Source organism: Martes martes (genome assembly GCF_963455335.1).
Source record: "Martes martes genome assembly, chromosome: 16".
NCBI lineage: Eukaryota > Metazoa > Chordata > Mammalia > Carnivora > Mustelidae > Martes > Martes martes.
This window is the reverse complement of record NC_137904.1, coordinates 34160953-34184167: the sequence shown is the minus strand read 5'-3', so window position 1 is coordinate 34184167 and position 23215 is coordinate 34160953. Positions and strand designations below refer to the sequence as shown.

Genomic DNA, 23215 nt, shown 5'->3' with positions numbered 1-23215 from the left:
TTCTCAGCCCCTAAGAGGCAGGCGCCCTGGGGCACTGGGCAGGAGCGTTCTGTCTGCCACCATTCCACATGCCCTGGGCAAGTCAACGTCAGAGTCCACGTGTTCAATGTCAGGGTCCATGAGTTCAAGGTCAGAGTCCATGAAATGGGTCTGACACTCAACGGAGGGGCCCCTACCAGGTGAGGGGTGCAGTGGTGTCCCAATAAAGACACATCCTGAGCCCTCAAGGAGCTCAGTTGAGAAAGCCACTGAATCCAAGGCAGAAGGATTTCAGGGTTAGGACAAAGGGACAGAGTATTTGGGTGGCCCAGGGAAGTGAGGGGCTTCCTACCTTGAAATCCCTGCTGCCCGACCTACCAGTTGTGTGAGCTTCAACACGCTGCTTGTGGGAGGCAGACTAATGCTCTTCCACCCCTGCAAGATACCCCCGTTCTAATCCCGGGACCCTGTAAGTACAGTTACCTTACATGACAATGGGGAGGTGAGGTCATAGATGTAATTAAAGGCACTTAACAACTGGCCTGAAGCGAGTGAGGTTGCCCTGATTTCGCTGGGAGGGCCCAATGTCATCACGAGGGTCCTTAACAGTGAAAGAAAGAGGCAGGAGAGACAGAACGACATAGTGTGAGAAAGGTGCAACTTGTCACTGCTGGCTTTGACAATGGAGGAGGGGGATGAGACATTCAGGAGCCTCAAGAAGCCAGAAAAGGTGAGGAAACACATTCACGCATAGCGCCTCCCAAAAGCAACGCAGTCCTGAGGCGTGAGACTCGGGTTGGACTTCTGCCCTCGGAATGTAAGGTGATGAATTCCCGTTGTTTTAAGCCACCAAGTTTCTGGTAATTTGTAACAGCCAAGACCGAGAACAAATGCACTATCAACATTCTGTAAACCTCAGTGTTCTCACCTATAAAATGGAAATAATAACCACATCTACTTAGTGCATAGAGTAGGTGTGATGATTCAGCGAAAATCCTAGTGCGGAAAAAAATCCTAGTTCAGGGTTTGGCCCTGAGTCACTCTGTGATGGCTCCCTAGACAAGCCCGCCCAGGCTCCCTTGGGACAGGGGACGGGGCTCCCCCCACTCTGTAGCCCATGGTACCTCTCTTTGAGGATGCCCGATTCTCCCTAGGACCCTTCAACCCGCTTTCCCTTGCCCTCCCAATTCCTGCTTTGTTGGTGTCTGACCCTGCAACCTCTGATTCTGAGAGTTGTGTGCTCATGAGGGATAGAGAAGCTACAACCCACTTTCCACCAAAAAGTTTTATCCTTGGCTAGAAGACCAGGCTGTGCGCCTGGTAGTCAGTGATGGCTCTATGTCCAGGGCAGGCCTCAGGCAAGTCATCTCTTTGCCAATAAAGATGGCCCTTATGAAAAACTGCTGGGACTTTTCATTTCCTCCATCTACTTATCCAAAGAACTGTAAGCTTTCTGATGCTGGATTCACAAAGGAAACAGGGAGGGAAATCTCAGATTTTCTTGGAGGGGAAAGAAAGGAGACACCACAGAAAGCAGATTGAACACCACCGTTTATTAGAGCAAACAAGGTGGGGAGGGGAATGGATGACCAGACGCCTCCGCAGCCCCCAGGGCAGGCCTGCAAAACTTCCCAGAGCCCTGAGGGTGGACGGCCTGCCAGTCAGCTGAGCCCGAGGTGCCCTTGCATTCTCCCGGGCTGAGTTTACCCTCTCTGCCCCTCCCCCCGCCCCCATCAAACCTGTAGGAAGACCATGCGGGGAGGGGGGTTATACTTTAAGCTATTGGCTTTAATGAGTGACGCAGGTTAGTAAAGCAAAGCAGCATATATATATATACATATTTGCCGTTAATCCCCCAGGCAGCCTTTGCCACGCCTGCAGCTCCCGAGGTCTGAATACATCCGTTCCCAAAGCTGAAACACACGTGCAAGAGGGCGCCTCCTCCCGTTTTGATGGTAGCCTGGTCATGGCTTCTCAGACAGCTTGCTGGAAAAGAACAAGGAAAGAATGATCATGGGATGATCAAGTTGATAAAAAGGGGAGGGGAGGAGGAGAAGGAAGAAGCCGCTAAGCTAAGCCATCAGCTCCTAGCACCTCCCCGGATGTACCAGGCAGCTCTGTGTTCCAGACACTGACTTTTTTTAATGCTCGGAACAACCCTATGAGGGAAGAGCCTTTACTACCCTCATTTTGTCGATGAGGCAACAGAGAGAAATTGGGCATTTTTCCCCCATGACGGTTTTTCACGATCTGAATGCTCTCTGAATCCACATTCCAAGTTGGTGCACCCCCCTTCCCCGTGGCTTCCCTGTTTCTGTGTAAGTGCGAGCTGCCTGCCCTGAGGCCTTAGTGGGAATCTGTGTTTTGAAGAAGCCAGTAGTCCCCACCAGGGCTCACCTGCAGGGCCCATCCCACCCAGAGGTAGAGGCCTCTGTCTGTTGGTCTGCCCATGGAGGGTGCCACTGTGGGTAGGGCTCGCTCAACCCAGAAACCACCCCCTCTCCCGGGCCCACACAATAGCACCAAGTTCTCCCTTTATGGAGAGATGCCAGCCCAACCCACACCCCTGAAAGACGGAACTTCTGTTCCACCCCTCCCCACACACGGAGGACGGGGCAGTGCCGTCTACAGGAAGAGTGTGGGATTCGGCCTTGGCAGAAGACTGACATCCCAGCCGGTGCCTGGCATGAGTTAGTACTTAATCACGCTCACTTAGCTCCTCCATCACATGGGGTTAAACACATGCCCTCAAATGGCACTGGGGTGTTAAGAGGATCAAACAGGAGACTTCATGGGAGAGCGAGCACTCTGGAAGTTCTCAAGAGCGTCACCCTAGAGGGAGTGCTCCTCTGCTGACTCACGGTAGCACAGAATCAACAGCAACGCAGATGTAAGATGTCTCTTAACCACAGATGATAAACGACCCAATTGTATCCTGTCCTGCTTCATCCATAAAAATGACAGAGGAGGCCTGACGTCCACTAGGCTCGCCCTCTGAAGGGATTTGCTCCTTTATCTAAGAGGATCGGGGAAGGAGGAGCCAGCGCAGGAAGAGGCAAGCCGCTTGGCGTGGGAGCAGGCAGGGTGCGCAGGCGCGCTGGGAACAGTGACAGGCCAGCTCGGGTGGCCTGAAAGAGCAAAGCCAGAGCAAGAGTGGGGACGAATGGATGGGCCGGGCAGACCCCCGGGTCGGAAAGCCAGGGGAAGGCAGGAAAGAAGCTGCTGGTCCTGGTCACACTGGCGATGGTTATGATGGATGTCCCTGATCAAGGCCACAGTTGCTGACCCCACGTGTCAAAACCCCAGTCTCCACAAGCCACCTTCTCCAGCTTTGTATTCCAGAGTAACCTCTTCTGGACAGCAAACAGGCTCCCATCCCTCCCCTCTCTGGGATCTCTCAGTGAGTCAGAAGGGGTCAGGCTCCCTGTCTGTCCCCAGCAACCCCCTCGACCTGGCTGCCACCTCTCTCCCCTGCTTGACTCCTGTCACTCCCTCCCTAGCCCTCAGCCAGCTGGTTAGCCGGCTCCCCTAAGCCATGGCCTCCAAAGCCTCTCAGCCCATGCACGTGCTGTCCACCGCCACCTCCCTAACCCGGAAGGCCCGTGGGCGAAGGGACATACCGGAGGCTGGGCTGGAGCCCCTCACACAGGGTGGACCACGTTCCTGTCGCAGTGGGGCTTGCAGTGAGGGTTCAGCCAGTGCTCCAGGAACTGCTCCTCGGCACGATGCTCCAGGCGAAGCAGATGGTGCATGTATTCCTGTCCAGACAAACCCACACAGCGGAGACAGTGACAGCTGAGCCGCTGCGGAGAGACAGGGCTGTGCTTCTGAGACAGGGGAGGGAGGCTGGCAGGCAGGACCGGAGGGGAATCCGCCACGCCCACGCCTCTCTACAGGGAAAAGCAGTCGGACACAAAAGAAAGAAATCGGACAACCCAAAGTGCTTAAGGGTGTGTATCCACGGGAACTCACACACACACGGCTCCTGGCATGAACGTGCCACCACCACTTTGAAAAACGATCTTTTGCCTGCAATCCGGAAATCCCGCTCCTCATTATACCCCAAGCGGGAGTCCTCAACTGTGATCAGGCCTCAGAATCACCTGGAGGGTTTGTCAAAACACAGAAGGCTGGGCCCGGTCCCCCCACCCCAAGAGTTTCTGATCCAGTGGGTCTGGGTGGGGCTCCTGCTCCGCTGAGCAGGGAGTCGGCTTCTCCCTCTCCCTCCGCCTGCCGCTCCCCTTGCTCACGCTCTCTCTCTCTGTCAAATAAATAAACAAAATCTTAAAAAAAGAAAGAAAGAAAGAAAGAAAGCTGAAGTTGCTCTATTATTATCAAACAAAAGAGACTTTAAAGCCAACAAAATGTTACCAGGGAGATGGGGACCAAATACAACCTAGCAGTTCCTCGACATGTCAAGCATCGAGGGCTGGGTGTGACCTGGTGGTTTTGCTCCCAGGTGCACGCCCCAGAGAAACGCAGATGTGAGCCCACACAGACCATGGGCACCGACGTTCGGGGCAGCATCACTCTCTGCAGCCCAAAAGTTGAAACAACCTGAACATCACCAGCTGATGCATGGATAGATCCAATGTGGTAGATGCATACGACGGACTATTACTCCTTCGGCCATAAAAAGGAAGAAAGCACGGACACGTGCTGCAACGAGGATGAACCTTGAAAACATTCCGCTATGGGCAAGAAGCTGTTCACAAAAAGCCACATTCTGTAGGATGCCCTTCCCATGAAACAGGCCCCGCCCTACGGAGGGACGTGTACACAGTGGAAAGCAGCTCTCTGCGGGGTGCCTCCCACCTCCAAAACCGTCTACTCGGGGAAGCAAGCCAGCACACAGACTGTCATCATCTCCCTCACCCTCAGCCTCAACCTGACACCGAGCGGCAGGACTGCGAGTCAACTCCTGAGAGTCCTGGATGCACACCCCTCCATCCATGCCACATCTGTAGGTCGGGTCCTCTGGGCTTCCCACCCAGGCCGTGACAGCCTCTTCACTCCTCCCCCCTCCCATAGTGCCCCCATCTGTCCACCCCAACACCACATCTGCCCCCAACATCTCCGCTCCCCCCCAACAATGACCTGTCCAAAATGCTGCCCAAAGGGGTCACAGCTGCCCTCGGGCCTTCACTGGCCCTGCCCCCCTGGAAGGAGGAGAGGGTAACAACTCACTTTGCCCTCAGGGCTGGCCTGCGGCTCTGGATAACATCACAGGACCCAGCAGGCATTTTCTCCCCAAAAGAGAGTACCTGAAGATGGGAATGATTTTTTAACTTGAAGTTATGCTGTGGACACTGCCCTGAATGCAGTCTGGGTGCGGTAATTATGGGATGTGAACCATTGCGAAGTAGAAAACAGATCTTATATAAACGCATTCGGGTAACCCAAAACAGCAGGGCAATAATCAGAGACATGGTATCTCACTTTGGGAGAGAGTAATCGTAGTCAGTAATCTCGATACAAGAGTAAATGGTTTTGGTGTGTTTAAATATCATAAAAATCCTAAATCCTGAACTCCCTCCTATGGCATTGATAAAGCTTTAAGAGAGGAGTCCAGTTGAGGACTTTAAGTGTTTAAGTTTCTATGAAACCCACTAGGAAGTCTGCACCCTGTATTAAACATAGCATGAAAAAAAAAAAAAACTTTTTTAGTGATGGTGCAAAGGAATGAATTCCAAAGCGTCCAGTTTTCCTGATTTTTTTTTTCCTTTCCCTCAGGACCCATGCAGTTTGAATCTGTTTGTTTATCATTGTTTTCATCTGACCTGTCAAAAGCACTCCTTGGCCCAGGCAGGGAGTCTCTGCGGCAACCAAGGAAGAAGCAAAAGGTGAGAGGCTCCTGTAGGACCCCACTGTGGGATGCAGACTCCCCACCAGCTCTCAGGACCCATTTTTGATTTTTGGGCTGAATCCTACCCTGTCCTGGCCCATCTGGGGAGTCTTTGGGCAGAAAAAGACGAACTGGGGGGACAAGAAAGCAGTGTGGGGTCTTGTAAAAAAAGAACCAAGTCTTTCCAGCACACAGCCTTCCTTATTCTACTGGTCTGGGCAAGCAGCTCACGGAAGGAAGCCCACGTGGCCATCTTCTTGCCCGCCTGTGTGCCAGAGGGTACGTGGTAGAGAGGCTTAGAGGTCCAGGTATGAGCCCAATTGGGGTCTGTTCAAATCCAGATCCTGCCCATAGAGTTTCCCCTCTCCGGTTTCCTTATGTCCATCTGCAAGACAGCGATGGCGCGGGCACTTAATCCACGGGGTTATCAGGATTAAATGAAATGATACAAGTTCCGTGCCACACAGAAGTCTCTATCCACTCGTCTAAATCCATTCCTGTCCTCCTTCACGTGGCCCTGTGCGATGAGAAGCTGGCTTAGAAGTGCAGCCCACACTCTCCTGACCCGAGGCTTCCATATGGGTGTGCCGTAGATGCACCAGCAGGGGAGAGGGAGGCCACCAGAGGAGTTCCAGAGGGTCTGCTGGCGGCATCCTCTCCTGAGGACCACAGCTCCTAGGGGGCTGTCCTCTCCTGTTCTGGGAGCCTGCCTTTCCCCTTCACGCCCAGGGGCTGTTAGCCTGGGATCCTTTATCATCTCTTGCTAGTTGATCTGAATCCTGCCTGCCTTTGCAAGAAGTCTCTTCCTTAAGCTTTGCTTGATTCCTTGGGGTTATTACTAGATAAGAAAGATCTGATAGTGTGTTTAGGTGGTAGATGGAGCCTCCCTCCCAGGAACGGGTCCACAGGAAACTGATAGTAAATGCTTGTGGAATGAGAGAAAAAGCAGCATCCTCAAAGTGGGGTCTGTGCTTCCCTAGGGGCTCCACAAGGTCAAATCTTAACCAGAGTCAAGGCAGTGACAACCACTATCACTGTCCTTGTATCTTTCTTTTTTTTTAAGATTTTATTTATTCATTTGACAGAGAGTGAGAGAGCACAAGCAGGGGGAGTGGCAGAAGGAAAGGGAGAAGCAGGCTCCCCACTACGCAGGGAGCCTGATGCGGGGCTCGATCCCAAGACCTTGGGATCAGAACCGGAGCCAAAGGCAGACACTTAACCGACTGAGCCACCCAGGGGTCCCTGTCCTTGTATGTCTCACCATTGCGCACTCACAGTGAAAATGCGTAAGTAAATAGGGGATATTCCAAAAATGCCCTTTTCGCTGAAGAACACCCCCGTGAAACAGAAGAAAGTGATCCCGTGGGAAGCCTTCAGGCAGCACCTCTGCCGCGTGACCAGGTCCAGCGCTTTTCTCTAAAAAGAGTCCTTGAGTGATAGTTGGTGTCAGAGACTGAACTAGCTATGTGTGGCAGGCATCTTTTCAAAAACGAATGAAGTGAACCTGTCACTTCAAGGAAAACAATAGATTGTACTAGTTACCGAACAATAAGCTTCAAGCTTTAAAGGGGAAATCAGAATTTTGGAAAACTTGTATTTATTCCCATGAGCCTGACAGCTTCCCAATACTTAGAAACTTTTCTGATGAGATCAATAGGGATATTAACAAATGTCACCACTGGTATACAGCATTTGCATGGCTCTTTAAAAAAAAAATTTTATGTATGGGGCGCCTGGGTGGCTCAGTGGGTTAAGCCGCTGCCTTCAGCTCAGGTCATGATCTCAGGGTCCTGGGATCGAGCCCCACGTCGGGCTCTCTGCTCGGCGGGGAGCCTGCTTCTCTCTCTCTCTCTCTGCCTGCCTCTCTGCCTACTTGTGATCTGTCAAATAAATAAATAAAATCTTTAAAAAAAATTTTATGTATTTATTTGAGAGAGAGAGAGCATGCATGTGAGAGAAATAGCACAAGGAGGGGCAGAGGGAGAGGGAAACGCAGACTCCCGCTGAGCAGGGAGCCCACTGCAGGGCTCAATCCCCGGACCCTGAGATCATGACCTGAGCCGAAGGGAGACATTGAACACACAGTCACCCAGGCACCCCGCATTTGCATGCCTCTTATAATTATATGCTCATTTGCATCCTCACTCATTTAATCCCTGCCCCACTCAGACAAACCTCCAAACTGGTTTTTCAATGGCAGTGACCAAGGTATGCCTAGCATAGGGCTTAGCGCTGGCACAGAGTAGGACCTCAATAAAAATCACTGGAGAAATATACAAACGAGTGAATAAATAGATGACATGACTGTTCTTTTTCCGAAATCCTTCTAAATCCCCCTTGGAAGTTTCCTCGACATCTGTGTCGTTTTCTCATTGTAATGATCCACGCCAAATGTACATTAAAAGCGTTGAAGAATAATATGTATTTCACACTCCTGAACAGCAGCAGAAATGAGCGTTGAAGAAAAACAACCAGAGCAGACACACACATAGAGAGAGAAAGAAACGAGCACTGGTTTCCATGACATTTCCCTATTTATTTAAAATGTTAGGAAAATGGATATGCCACAAAGGCTTAGAAGCGATCATTAGTCAAAGATGAAAAGCCCAACTGCAAATCTGCTGAAAACCACAAATTCAACAATTGCATTGGCTGCATTAGAAATGACCGAGCATTAACGATAAACTCAAATGTTCCTGGAACGAGAAAGAAGGGATAGATGGAAAATAAGTTTTAATTTTTTTTTGAGATTCCTTTCTTTTAAGGGGAAAAAAAAATTGAAGCAAAACAAAAACCAATATCTGCATTCCATGTCCCATCCCAGCTGTAAGGACTTAAGTAAATAATCTCTCAGTAATTAGAGAAGAAATTGGAAATGATCCTTTAGGATGGCAGTGGTATGATAATGAAGTGAAACACTTGCTGGACCCTATCTAAGCTGAGAATTATAGAGTGGACAGTTAATCTATCAAGGCAGCAACTTTTTCCAAGGAGCCAAATCCTTCCTCTGACATTTGCATGAAATTAGAAGTCCATCAACATGAGGATGAATCATTTTGCTCATTAGTGCAAACAAGGTAATTCTCAAGGCAGAAAGGTGGATGGGAATTTAGCTACACGGGGACCCCAGAGGGCTTAGCCCTAAAAAAGGCAGATCAGTGATGTGTGCAATTTACATCACAGTCACTCCAAACTGGCCTTTGAGATCATGGGGAACGAAAGGGTAGTAGAGTTACTACATATATTTGTCAAGGGGCTAAACATGAAAGCATATTTTAGAAAGACTACATACAATAAAGCTAATATGATTTATACTTGCCCAACAAGAACATTCCTTAAAGGAACACAGGCCAGAGTAGAGTGGAAAGCATATTCCCAGGGCACATGAGCACTTACGAACACACTCACAAAAGACATAATTTTAGCTCCAATGTCATTTTTCTAAAGAATTTCCATGGCCCATCCCAGCTATTGGCAGATAATTTCTTCCCTAAATTCTGGGATGATTAGGAAAAATTTAATGAATTTAAGTGAGGCCATATAAAAGATTTCTTTGAAATAACCTCCCAGTTATAGGGTAGAATAATGTCCTACAAAATTTCTCCCCTGCAGAGCAGCAAAAACAAGGGGTGGGGATGGAAATAAGTATTATGAGCATCTAGTAAATGTCAAATACTGTGCTTGGTGCTGGGGACCCAGAAGTCCAACAAAAAGTCCATCTGTTCTAGCAGTTTAGAACAGCCTAGTAGAAGAGACACATTAAAAAAAAAAAGTCAGAAATCTCTATCTTGGGGCACCTTGGTGGCTCGGTCAGTTAAGCATCTGCCTTCAGCTCAGGTTGTGATCCTGAGGTCCTGGGATCGAGTCCTGCATCAGGCTCCCTGCTTGGTGGGGAGCCTGTTTCTGCTTCCCCCTCTGCACTTTCCCCTGCTTGTGCTCTCTCTCTCTCTGTGTCAAACAAATAAATAAAAATCAAAAGAAGGAAGGGAAGGAAGGAAGGAAGGGAGGAAGGAAGAAAGAAGTAGCTATCTTGTGTTATGCCTGAGCAATGCTCTAATTCATAGTGGGGAGCCTTGGAGCATCAGGGAGGCTTCCTGAAAAAGGCATCATTTACAGTGAATCTCTATGAGTAAGAGTTAACCAGGTGGACAAGAGCAGAAGGCAGGTGCGATCAGAGAGCTTCAAATTCAAACAGTATTATTGTAGACACCTGCTTCTCCTCATCGGTTTCTAACACCAATGAATGGCTCCAAGGTGTCCATGGAGACCCCTGCAAGTCTGGGCTTCAGACCCAGCCACCTGCGGCCACCTTTTATCACTCTCCTGCGTTGTGTTTGGGAGATGTATACATATGAGTGTACATATGAGTGGATTGAATGGATTCCCCCCCAAATTTTTTTTTAAAGAATTTATTTATTTATTTGAGAGACAGAGATCACGAGTAAGCAGAGAGGCAGGCAGAGAGAGAGGAGGAAGCAGGCTCCTGGCAGAGCAGAGAGCCCGATGCGGGGCTCGATCCCAGGACCCTGGGATCCATGACCTGAGCCGAAGGCAGAGGCTTAACCCGCTGAGCCACCCAGGCGCCCCATCCCCCCAAAATTTATGTTCATCCAGAACCTACCCGTGTGACCTTCTTTGGAATTAGGGTCTTTGCAGATGTAACCACGCTAAGATGAGGTCACACTGGACGAAGGTGGGCTCTAAATCCAGGTGTCCTCGTGAAATGAGTGCAATTTGGATGTTGGGACACAGAGCACACGAGGCCATGTGATGGTGGACGCAGAAACCCGCCAAAAAACACCAAAGACTAAAGCAACCATCAGAAGCTGGGAGAGAAAACCAGAACAGATTCTCCCTCGGAGCCCCCCAGAAGGAACCAAACCTGCCAAGATTTCATTTTGAACTTCTAGTCCCTAGATCTGGAGAACTAATGAGAGGGGAAATCAGTGTCTGCTGTCAGAAGCTGCCCCATCTGGGGCACTTTGTAGTGGTGCCCACGGGAAATGAATACACTGAGGAACCGCAAAAAGGACGTAAAGATGAAAGTAAAAAATTTGCCCAAATCTTATCACTGAGAGAATACTGTCACTATCATTTGGCAACCTGTTTCCATACATGCATACAGAGAGAAGTGTCGATAGGTGACCTTATCTCTTAAAACTTCATTTCTTTCTATTTTGAAAGTCCTGGCAAGAGCGTAGGGACCCCAGAATTCTTACATGTGCTCAAGGTTGGGGGGGTTGGTACAGTTGATCAGGCAATGTGGCCTGATTTAATTCAGTTAAAAGTGCATAAACCCTCTGTCTGAGCAATCCCATTTGTTATCATTGAACCTGGCCAAACACGTGTGTACAAGGATCTTCATCACACACTGGAAATACCTAAAAAACGTCCATTGTTCTGGGAAGGGCTAAGTAAGTTGAGTTGAAATGCACCTTCATCCATTTGGGCTGCTCTAACAAAACACCACAGACTGGGTCGCTTACTACAACAGCAATTCTTTTCTCACCATTTGGAGGTACAAGTCCGAGGGTAGGGGCCCAGTGTGGCCAGGTGAGAGCCCCCAAACCCCCTTTTGGGTCACGGACTTCTCGCTGTCGCTCCACTTGGCAGAGAGGGCTAGGGAGCTCACTGGACCCTGACAGGGGGTTAGGAGGTCGACATATGAATGGGACGGTGGGGTGGGGGTGGGGACACAAACATTCTGGCCGCAGCATGATGTATTTAGACTATGTTTCAGGTAAAAATGAGCCAGAACAAGATATATGGTTGAATGGAAAAGAAAAAAAAAAAAAAAGCAAGTTGCAGAACAAACCCAATTCCGCTTACCACACAGCCTTACATCAGCCGTGAAGGGATAGGTAAGGCTGGTGCGGTGAGGGCACAAGGAGGAGGCCTGTGTGCAAAGGGGAGGCCGAGGTGGGAGCAGGGAGAACGCCGGCAGGCCTCCAGCGTCTGGCTCGCCACAGTAGGACTACGGATTTTATTGGGCATAAGGCAGGGAACCACTGGAAGGTTTTTGAGCCAGGGAGGGACAAGATCCGGTTCACATTCTTAACATCTGACTCTCGCTGCCGTGTTGAGAACAGACACGGAGGGATCCGGAGAGAAGGCACGGAGGCCGACAAGAAAGAATGCCTCAGTCTCCTCTAGGGACCCCTGTGGTGGCGATGGAGGGCGAGGAGTGGTCAGAGTCGAGATTGGGGACACACAAAACTAGGAGGGTGTGGCACCATTTACCCAGTTGTGGAAGGCACGAGCAGGAGCTGGTGTCAGACCCAACTTAGGGCTGTTGGGTCTCAGCTGTCTGGGAAAGGTCACCAAGCGAGCAGACTGTCACATAAACGAGTCTGGAGCTCCCGGGAGAGGCAGCGTGCAGCCATCACCATAGACATGATCTGTAAACTCATGGGACTGGACGAGGTGGGAAGGCAGGCCCTGGGACTCTCTGACATTTAAAGGACTAAGGATCCCGAAAAGCAGATGGAGGAACAGAAACCGCCAAGCAGGAAGAAAAGTCAGGCAAGGTGTCCCGGAAGATTGGAATCCAGATGAGCAAAGTGCCCAGAAGGAAGGGGGAGAGATGGGTTATGTCATACAAAATAAACGTGAGCTGGTCCTGGGCCGTAGGATGCTGGGAACAGAGGCTAAGAGTCCCCCTCCCAGGGAGCTCTGCAGGACGGCACTTAGTCTCCCAGACTGAAGCGTGCCCGGGGCCTCTGGGGCCCGGCAGAGGAGCAGACTGGTCTGCAGGAGGTGCGAGGAGGAGTCTGAGGCTCCAAGAAGCCCACCAGCCAGGGCTGGGGATCACAGTTTGAGTTTAGACCCAAGCCTCGAAAATCAACATACATGCACAATCATGACTGAGGAAATAGGGAAATCTCGTAACATTTTTTCTACTTTCTTCTTTCTTTAAACATAAACCCGACCTTTCTTTCCATGCATCAATTTCTCCCCAGGTGGGTTTGTTTTTTCCTCCCTGAGGATTTTGAGGCTTCATGATACCAAAGCTCTTCTAACCCGATGTCTTTGTGAACTGTCCTTGGGGTCCTAATGTTGACCCCAAAGTGATTCAGCTGACACCTAATCCAGATGGTCTGTCCCCCCTTCAAATTCCAGCCTTCTGGGAGAGCCCATCAAATTCCTGTGAGGTCTAGAACCCATTGCCCCCAAATCCCTGAAGATTTGGGGGCCATGTTTCTCCCAAATTCGGTCTCATGGCCTTTCTCACCACGACAGTGGCTTCCAGATTGGAGAGATTACCATCTTCTTTTGTCCACCACACAGCACATCTCCCACCACCCGCCATTCCCCAGAAAGAACCACTAACACAACGTTGCCGTGTTAGCAGACTTCTCCCAAGGTCTGGGGGTTGCAGAGGGTAATGACAGCGCAGGGCACAGAATAGCGGCAAATTTAACGCCAGGCACTACTGTCAAAACAAGTGTCTGCTATTTGCCATTTCTCAGGGAGGACTTTTCTCCTGAGCCCCCACCTTCTCACCTGCTTCTCTCTCTGTTCAACCTCTCTTCACATCCCCCAGCGCTTCCTGCCCGGCTGCCTCCATATAGTCAACATCCCTCCTGTTTTCTTCCCCAGAGCCCCATCTCCTCTTGGTGTCTGTCCCCATCCCCACCGGGTTCTACCTTCTTCTGTCAAGGATTCCAGCATGATGCTTACACTCCTCCAGGGCAGAACAAGCCCTCCCCACAATGCAGAACCACACCTTCCCAAGAGCATGTGTCCTTCCCGCCACATGGGCAGAAAAGAACAGAATTTGAGGTGAATCTGCAGGATTTGCGCAGTCGAAACAGTCCAGCCCCTGGGATACAAAGGCACAGCTGGTCTGAACTTGCCTCTGAAAAGCCTGTATGTCTGCAGAAGCCAACATCTGCCAACACTTGAGCCACAAGTCAAGATCATTAACATTGCTTAGTAAATACGCATGTAGAGACGGTTGCTGCAAATCTTCGTACTTGTCTGCATTTGGAATTCTTAATACCTCCCCAAAGCTCCATTCATTCACCCCGATCACTGGCCTCTCTTCTCTCTGAACCTGTTTGCTTTTGCAAGCCCCTCAGAAGGGAGAAGCAGGATAAAATAACCCCACCAGGCATCTCTCAGTGATTTTAGCTCCGGAGTGAGCATGAGTTTCAAGGTTCAGCTCCCAAAGGCTCACACATTCCCCAGAAATCACTCCCTCTGTTCATTTGTCCCCATCCACCTGTCAGTCTCTGGGTCCCATGGCAAAGAGGAGCAGTAACCGGTCCAAAAATGTCACTTCTCCTTACCCACGTGTAGTGGTAGTTAAAGAGCAGCGTTGAAGAGTTGTGTCCCAGACCTCTGCATGGCTCCTGTCACCTGGCTCCAGTCTTATCACTCCCCCACTTAAAATCTCTGGTGGCTCCTACTGAGTGCAGAACGGAAGTCACCTCTGCTGTGAGAGACGTGGCCTTCCAGCCTGGCCCCCCAGGACCTTCCATTGCCATCGCCTGTCCTTTCATATATTCCAGGGACTCAACTCAAAGTCAAAAATGGAGGAGAGAGAACTGGAATCCAGACCTTCTGAAAAATTATTCTGCAAGGTCTTTTCCAAAACATACACGCACACATTCTCACAGACACAGACACACACAGTCATACACAAACCTTACACACACACTCTCTCTCACACACACGCCCTCATATATACTCATGCCCTCACACACACACACACACACACCTTCACATACATAACACACACTCACACACACACCCCCTCACATATACACAGACACACACAGTCATATACAAACCCTACACACATGCTCTCGCACACACACACCCTCTCATGTACTCCTGCTCTCACACACACACAGTTTTACATACTCAATGCACACGCACATATACACACCCTCACACATACACACACTCACACACAGACACACCCTCACATATACAACGCACACTCATATACTCCCTCGCAGACACACACCCTCACATACACACCACCCTCATGTACACACACACCCTCACGTACACACACTCCCATATATAACACACACTCATACACACCCTCGCAGACACACACACCCTCACACATACACATACACACACCCATACACACCCTCACAGACACACACACCCCCCCATATACAACACACACTCGTACACACCCTCGCAGACACACACACCCTCACGTACACACCACCCTCATGTACACACACACCCTCCCATATACAACACACAATCATACACACCCTCACAGACACACACACCTTCACATACACAACGCGCACGATACGCGTGCACTGAATACCCAGGACGGGGCACCCACTCTACCCTTTTCCCTAGCAGATGGTTTGCACAGAGAAACAAGGAGGCTAGCAGGTGATCTGGGCAAAAGGTCGAGAACGAGGAAGTACGGTTGCCCACAAATCAAAGGGACTTAGCCCGCCTGTCTCCAGGCTGTAGGCTGTGTGGCTGTTCTATCCACTACCCTGACCTCCCCTGTGGCCAGAGGTCCTACGCTGTGGCCTCCTCATGACAAACGTGGGGTCACTGTGTCCAATGCTCAGCGACATAGGACCAGGATCACCGCGATGTCAGCCGCTCATCGAGAATGAGTACATGGCTCCTTTTCCATGACAGGTGATTGGCATTTATTTTGCTCTCAGCGAGTCCTTAAGAAGAAAGAGCCAACAACGAGACCTGACCCGACGTGGGGGAAGAGGTCAAAATATAAGTCTAGGATGCGGGACACAGGGGCAACAGGGCCGGCATGAGGGGAGGAGCCTCTGTTTAAAGAAACTCTGCAGGGGCCTCTAAGCAAACCACCCCCACCCCCGCCACCTGGGCTCCTCACCTGGGGCCCTGTCCTGCTGCCCGAGGCTTCTCCTTGAGCTGCAGCCTGGCTACTGGGAAACCTGGGTCATCCCCCCGAAGCTCTATCCAGAACCCTAAAATACAAGACTGGGAACAGACCTCTTAGCCAGATTCTCAGCAAACTCTCTGCACTTGAGAGCTCCAGAGAAAGGAAACTGATTCTTCCTGAGCCCAAAGCCCAAAGTCCATGACTACGTAGTGGCAGGATACAGACTGAAATCACCCCGGGTGGACTATTCTTCCCGCCTCGCCTCCATGCCTTGCACGGCCTGAAAACTCCCCATCCTTCAAGCCTCAACTGGGTGAACACCTCCTCTGGGAAGCCTCCTCCCTCCTTCCAGTTAGAGCTAGGGATCCTCTCCCTGCAACCTCATCAGAGAACACTCTGACTCTGTGTGTCCCCACGCAACGGACACGGGCACCGGGAACAAAGGAAGAATGTCTGGTTCATTTTCCATCCCAGTACCCGGCACCTGGTAAGGCCCAGTCAATGGAAAGCATAATGAAGTGCACATCTGGGTCAGCAAGGAGCGCTCTGGACATGCACCGCGTGACCCTCTCATTCTCGCTGTCTGAGCTGAATGCAAACTGGGGCATTTACTCTCCCTACCACTCAGTTCAACCTTGAACTGTTTCCGAAACGTTTCATGCTCTTAGCGTTTGTGGTCCTGACTGGACTACGGGAGCTGGTATGACAGCTGGCAGGTCTGTCCCAGAAGGCCTGGCCCCGGGGGTTCTCAGCCTCGGCTGCATGGTGATACCACCTGAGCAACTGTGACACCCACCCAGTGCCCCAAGCCACACCCCCGGGAGCAGGACACAGGCGTCGGATTTTTAACTTCCTCAGCTGGTTCCAGCATGCAGCTAAGGTTAAGAAACACATTCCCAGGGGCACCTGGTTGGCTCAGTGGGTTAAGCCTCTGCCTTCAGCTCAGGTCATGATCTCAGGGTCCTGGGATCGAGTCCCGCATCGGGCTCTGCTCAGCGGAGAGCCTGCTTCCTCCTCTCTCTCTCTCTCTGTCTGCCTCTCTGCCTACTTGTGATCTCTCTCTGTCAAATAAATAAATAAAAATCTAAAAAAAAAAAAAAGAAACACATTCCCAGAGGGGCACCTGGGTGGCTCAGTTGTTAAACATCTGCCTTCAGCTCAGGTCATGATCCCAGGGTCCTGGGATCAAGCCCTACATCGGGCTCCCTGCTCAGCGGGAAGCCTGCTTCTCCCACTCTCACTCCCGCTGGTTGTATTCCTTCTGTCTCTGTCAAATAAATAAATAAAATCTTTTTTAAAAAGAAAGAAAAAAGAAACACATTCCTAGAAAAATGTGATACCAGCAAACCCTCCCTCCTCCCACCCCCACGGTTGTGACAACCAAAACGTCTCCAGACACTGCTAGGTGTCCATGGGGATGGGGGAGAAAATCACCCCTGGATGAAAGCTACTGAGGGAGGCTAGCCTCCAAATAACTTATCGCATCTTTATTTCCCATGTCAACTGTAGGTCACATGAGCACTTTTCCAAATTTGGCTGAGTGGCAGAGGGTTCTGGACACTGGGGTCCGTGTCTCAGTGAGGGACATGCAGGACTGGGCTGGACGCAGGATGGATGGGAAATGGTTCTGAGAGGCAAGACAGGATCACACAGAAGCCAGATAAGGTAGATTCAGGGCAAGTAAAAGAAGTCATTGGTGATTAGCCTATAAAAAGATGATCAAAAACAGAACAAAACCTTCCTCACCCCCCACAACCTCCACCCTACCTCTCAAATTCCTTAATCAGAGAGATCATATGATAATTTTCTTTCTCTGACTGACTTACTTTGCTCAGCATAATACCCTCTAGTTCCATCCACGTCATTGCAAATGGCAAGATTTCATTTCTTTTGATGGCTGCATAGCATTCCATTGTTCTATATACCACATCTTCTTTATCCATTCATGTGGATGGACATCTAGGTGCTATCCATAGTTTGGCTTTTGTGAACATCGCTGCTATAAACATTGGGGTGCACATGCCCCTTCAGATCACTACATTTGTATCTTTAGGGTAAATATCCATTAGTGTGATTGCTGGGTCATAGGGTAGCTCTATTTTCAACTTTTTGAGGAACCTCCATGCTGTTCTCCACAGTGGCTGCACCAACTTGCATTCCCACCAACAGTGTAGGAGAGGGTTCCCCTTTCTCCACATCCTCTGGGATCAGGAGGGAGACAAACCATAAGAGACTCTTAATCTCACAAAACAAACTGAGGGTGATTGGGGCAGGGCGGGTAGGGAGAGGGTGGTTGGGTTATGGACATTGGGGAGGGTATGTGCTATGGTGAGTGCTGTGAAATGTGTAAGCCTGATAATTCACAGACCTGTACCCCTGGGGCAAATAACACATTATATGTTAATAAAAACAAAACAAAACAAAACAAAAAATAGAACTAAACCCAAAAAGCCAGACATTCAGTAAAATCACAGAGTTGGAAGCAAGCCAAAGTTGTCGCCGGTGAAGGGCAGTGGCAACTAGAGGCCAGGAGGAGGGAAACGGTCAGAGAAGGAGCTCTCAGAAGTTCTGGGCAGGGAAGAACCACACCAAGCCATGGTTGGGGACACAAGTCTAGAATGGCATGGAGGCTGACACATGAGAGTCACCAGAGGCAGGGAGCTGATCTTCCATGGTCCAGCCCCATCTGCTGCAACACTGCAGACTCACCTGTTGCCCGATGCTTAAGATGCCTTCAGCCCCCATGATGCCAGAGCTCAGAGGAGCCAGGGGCAGACTGCAGCAGAGAAAATGCCCCGTGGCCGACTCCACCGCTGATTAAAGCCTCTCTCCCGAGGACTTGGAGGGGAGCAACTTCTTCGCTTCTCCCAGCCTCCCAGGCCCCCTGAGGAAGAACCTCTGGAACGGCCCTTCCAGACATCATGCCGAAAGCACAAGGAGCCAGTTAGAGCCCCCAGGGAGCCTGAAGCCAGGCATCCTGCTCTCCACACTCTCTCTGTCTCCCCAGTATCTCCCCGCATTCCTTCTCAACCCCTTCGAGTTCCTCCTCTTTTGCTCACCTCTGAGCGTCGGCGTCCCCAGACTTCAATCCTGGACCTCTTCTCTTCTAATCACTTCTCAGACCGTCTGTCTAAAGCTCCAGTGTGCACTCCCCCACTTAAAAACTCCCTTCATCTTCCACTGAACATAAGAGGAAGTCCAAGGTACTCCAGCCCTTTCTGATCTCGCATCTGCCGTCCTCTCAGTCCCCTTCTACACTGCGCTTAGACAGTCCAAGCCACATCCGACTTCAAGAAAGAAAGGCCATGAACACTCCTGACAGCCTGATGTCCCTGATTCATTTCTAAGCCACTCAGTATAACAACCATTCACTGCCTTCTCTGTGTCTGTCACCAACTCTGAGCAGAATTCCAGCAACTTCTGCTCCCAGTCTCTGCACCTTGCCTGGTCCCTGGCACTTAATACTCAAAGGAGTCATTACTGTTGCAACAATGTAACAGTAACAATAATGTAACAGTTACAATAATGTTGGGTATTATTCTAAGTGTCTTACTAGGTATTCCTTTATTTTATCCTCATAAAGCAGTTATTTGTATTATTATTTAGAACAATAATATTATGTAGGAATGTAAGTAATATTTATTGTTACCCCCATTTTATAGACAAGAGTACAGAGGTACAGGAACACAAGGAGAGGTGCCCAAATTCAGGAGGATAGAAAATGGGGAGCCAAGCCCACACAGTCTGATCGAGGGCCAGCACTCTTCCCCACTCTGCAACACTGCATCTTTTTTTTTTTCTCTTTAATACTGCCTCTGAATAAGAGACTTTTAAATGAACTAATCCTGGTAAAAATACCAGGAATGTCAGTACTCCTGCCATGGGAGGCAGGGGACAAGCCAGGCCAGGGCCGGCAGGGTCTGATAGCACCCACAAGTCACAAAGTAAAGGCAGGGGCGGTGTCCTGGTTCAGAAAGATGAGGCAGACGGCCACCACAAACCCAGAGGGCAGGCCTGGGGCTAAAGACCAAAATCAGAGGTGCGAGGTGAGGGCAGAACCCTACAGGCAGCACAGCAAGGAGTCTGCCTGTCCAGACAGTACCGCCGGCTAAGGGTACTGGCCCGGCTTGCCCGATGCCCAGGGGAAGCGGGGGAAGATGCGGTCAGCACCAGCTACAACACACAGCCCCTAGCATCCCGTTCAGGGGTAACATTGTGCAGCCCATGAGAGATCCTGGGACTCTGGCCGTCAGCCCCACTGTGTGCATTGTAAACACTGTGTGCAGAGTACGCAAGTGGGGCTGGCCCGTCCGGAGGTGCGGGCGACAGGCTGAGATCCCCTTCCACCCGAGACCCTGTAGAACCTCCACGGGGCAGCTAGCCCTGAGCTGACACCAGCACCCGGCTCAGTTTCAGAATGCAGGGGCATGGAAATGACAGCACCTTCCCTTTAGGCAGCGGGAGGCCAGCACTCACCCTCATGGGCTCATCGGGGAAACCGGGTTTGCTGGGCCTGTCCTGGCGTCGGGACCTGAGGAGCTGCTTGGCCTGCTTTTCCGTCAGAATCGGGGAGGACCCTGAAAAAGTCAGGAAGGGGCCTGAGGGACTCTCGGCACACCCGCGCGTGCCCCGGCTCACAGGCCGACACCAAGGATTTGCAAGTTCAATTACGGTCAAACACAAAAGTTCTTTCACAGGGATCTGTCCCAAAGGACGCTGCGTTCCAGAGGACTCCAGGAAGAATTCTGAATTGTTTCTAACTTGGGAAGCCCAGAGCAGAAGCTGCACGGCTGGAAGAGACTTACCCATGGCAAGGGGGCATTTCTTAAAAGTAGGAGCTAGTTTCATGAACATCGGATTTTTTTCCCCCTTTCTTTCTTTTTTAAGTCATCTCTATACCCAATATGGAGCTCGAACTCATGACTCCAAGACCAGAGTCGCATGCTCTACTAACTGAGCCAGCCAAATGCCCCTGGATAAGTTTTTTAAAACATATTTTCGTCAGTTCTATGGTCAATGTGTTTCTTGTCCCTTAGGTTTGCTTTGATTTTTTTTTTCTTTAAATCCCCAAAACACTAAATCGACTAAAAGTCGTTATTGGGCAATTCTTCATGAGAACAAGATTGTGTTAAACTTGATAATCACACTTGACCCCTCAAAGAGGATATTATGATAATAAAGTTAATATTGTTTTAATAATCATACATAAATGCTAAATGATATCATCCAATAAAAGTCTATCAGGTCTTGATGATCTCATATGAACTCTAAACAATGGTATAGTTGGGGCACCTGGGTGGCTCAGTCCGTCAAGTGTCTGCCGTTGGCTCAGGTCATGATCCCAGGGTCCTGGGATCAAGTCCCACATCAGGCTCCCTGCTCAGTGGGGAGTCTGCTTCTGCCTCTCCTCCTCTCCTCCTCTCATGGTCTCTCTCTCAAATAAGTAAATAAATAAAATCTTAAAAAAAAAAAAGATGGTATACTTAAAGATTTATCAGCATTTCTAGGAATTAATATTCAAATACATTTAAAGACTAAAAAAATAATTTATCTCTAATGATAGCAATTCTGGGAGCCTGCTCTTGGCGGGGCAAGCATTGAATTATTATACATTACATATTCTTTGACATGAAAAAAAAATTTTAATATGAAATAGACTTATTCCAGTTTATCATGTCAGCAGAGTAATAGGCCATTTTCAGAGTGAATGCTCACCTGCGAAGCAAGTCAGTAAGGTAAGGGAGATGACAAGCACAAGTAGCTTCTCCATGCTGCCTTAGTTCCTGTCTCAGCTCCTTGCAGAATGAATGCCGCCCCCAATGGGCCAGCCTACTTGAAGGAAGCCACGTCTGGCCCCAAGCTTGTTTATGCTGTGACTAACTCCACTTACGGTATGATGCTAAGTGCATCTGACTCCGAGTTTTTAGTATGACCACTAAACTATTTTCCTCTGAATCCCTGTCAGTTTTCATCCTGAGCAAGGAAATTACCCCTCTGCGATGTGACGTTCAGAGCATGAATTTGAGAAAACAACATTGATATTCCCTTCATTTAAACAGACATAGCTGCACTCTACGGTAGGTGTTCTGTGTCTGTAGCTTCAGAGTATGCTCCGACTGTTTGCATCTCTTTCGTTAATCAACTCTTCCATATGCCCATTGTGTGGGCGTTTCTCCAAAGCCCATTTATTTGATTTGACCCTCCTGAGAGTTTCAAAGGCAGGCAGGGAAATTGGCAAGGGGCATCGTAACGGGGGAATTTTTTTTTTCAGCTGACTGTGGAGCCAGAAAGACCAGGGTTCCTGTCCTGGCTTCACCTCTTTCTAGCAACGTAAACTTCAGTAAATCCTTACCCTTTCTGAAATTCGGTTTCCTCCCTCTCTTGTGGGTGTGATTAAAGACGAGGGTTAAAGGGCAGCCAGCACCATCTCCATTTTGCAAGGACGGACGTGAGGTTCAGAGATACAAGACCATGATCAAGTCCACACATCACGGATGCGGAAGTCGAGCCAATCTCTTCAGTCTTTGAAGGCCACTGCTTTTTCCATTACACCCTAAAGGGCCTCCCGCAACATCCTGTCAATAAGAGGGGTAAGCAGCCCCCACTCCAGACTTCAGATTGTTTTTGTAAAGACAATAGAATCTCGGTAAGCTGACATCCTTTTAAGTTCAACTCATCTGTAAATATTACCTAAAAAATGATTAAATATATTCTAAAAATATGTCTGGAAGGCATGTGGCATTTATGGGGACGAAATCCTCAATTCAGAGAAGTGATCTGCTGTTTCTGTTCTCGCTTGAGCAGCTCAAAGGAAAACAATGCCCTCTCTGTAGTTGTCCGAATTAATGCTAATGTTGTGTAACTGATATTGAACCTAAATGCTCTGTCCACTCTGTTGGTATAAAGACAGTTTGAACAGATTGTAAACAAGGCAGAAAAATCATGTCTTGTCAGCAAAGTTGCTCAGAGTTAGATCTTTGGTTTTATATCTCTGTCACTGTTAACCATCCTTCTGTTTTTATGTAGTTTTCAATAACTGAGGAATTTTAGGAGCATTATTTTAGGACTAGATATTTGTCGTATTAAACATCCTGGGGTTTTTTAATGTGCATTGGCAAATTTTTCATTGCTTTTGTTCTTTGTGGTTGGAATCGAACACTAACTGTATTGTTTTGTTACATCAAATAAATACATTCAGAGGGCCAGAAAGAGAAAATTTATACCTAGGTAGAAATTTCTAATGTGTCCAATGTAAATTTGCTAGAAAAATGTTTTTTAAATTCAGTAACTTTTGTCCATATCAGCAGTGTTCCAATAATAATAATAATAATAATAACGTGAGCTACGATGCAAGACACCTACATAATTTAAATTTTTCTAGCAGCCCCATTTTTTTAAGCAAGAAATAGGTGAAATTTTTTTATATTCTATTTTATGTATCATGAAATGTCCAAAATATGATTATGTCAATATGTAAGGAAGCTAAGCAAATTATTAATGAGATATTTTGTGAGTCGTTTTGTACCAAGCCTTCAAAA

At 49.1% G+C, this 23215-nt stretch overlaps 1 protein-coding gene across 1 annotated transcript; it reads right to left on the bottom strand.

Moving 5' to 3' along the window:
* Positions 1-3620: 3620 nt before the first annotated feature.
* LOC308357017 (uncharacterized protein C17orf67) lies at positions 3621-21447 on the bottom strand (the record flags this gene model as incomplete). Its single annotated transcript, XM_080826490.1, has 3 exons — positions 3621-3737; positions 20154-20254; positions 21393-21447. The coding sequence occupies 3 exons, from the start codon at positions 21445-21447 to the stop codon at positions 3621-3623; spliced, it is 273 nt and encodes a 90-aa protein (XP_080682616.1).
* Positions 21448-23215: the final 1768 nt, after the last annotated feature.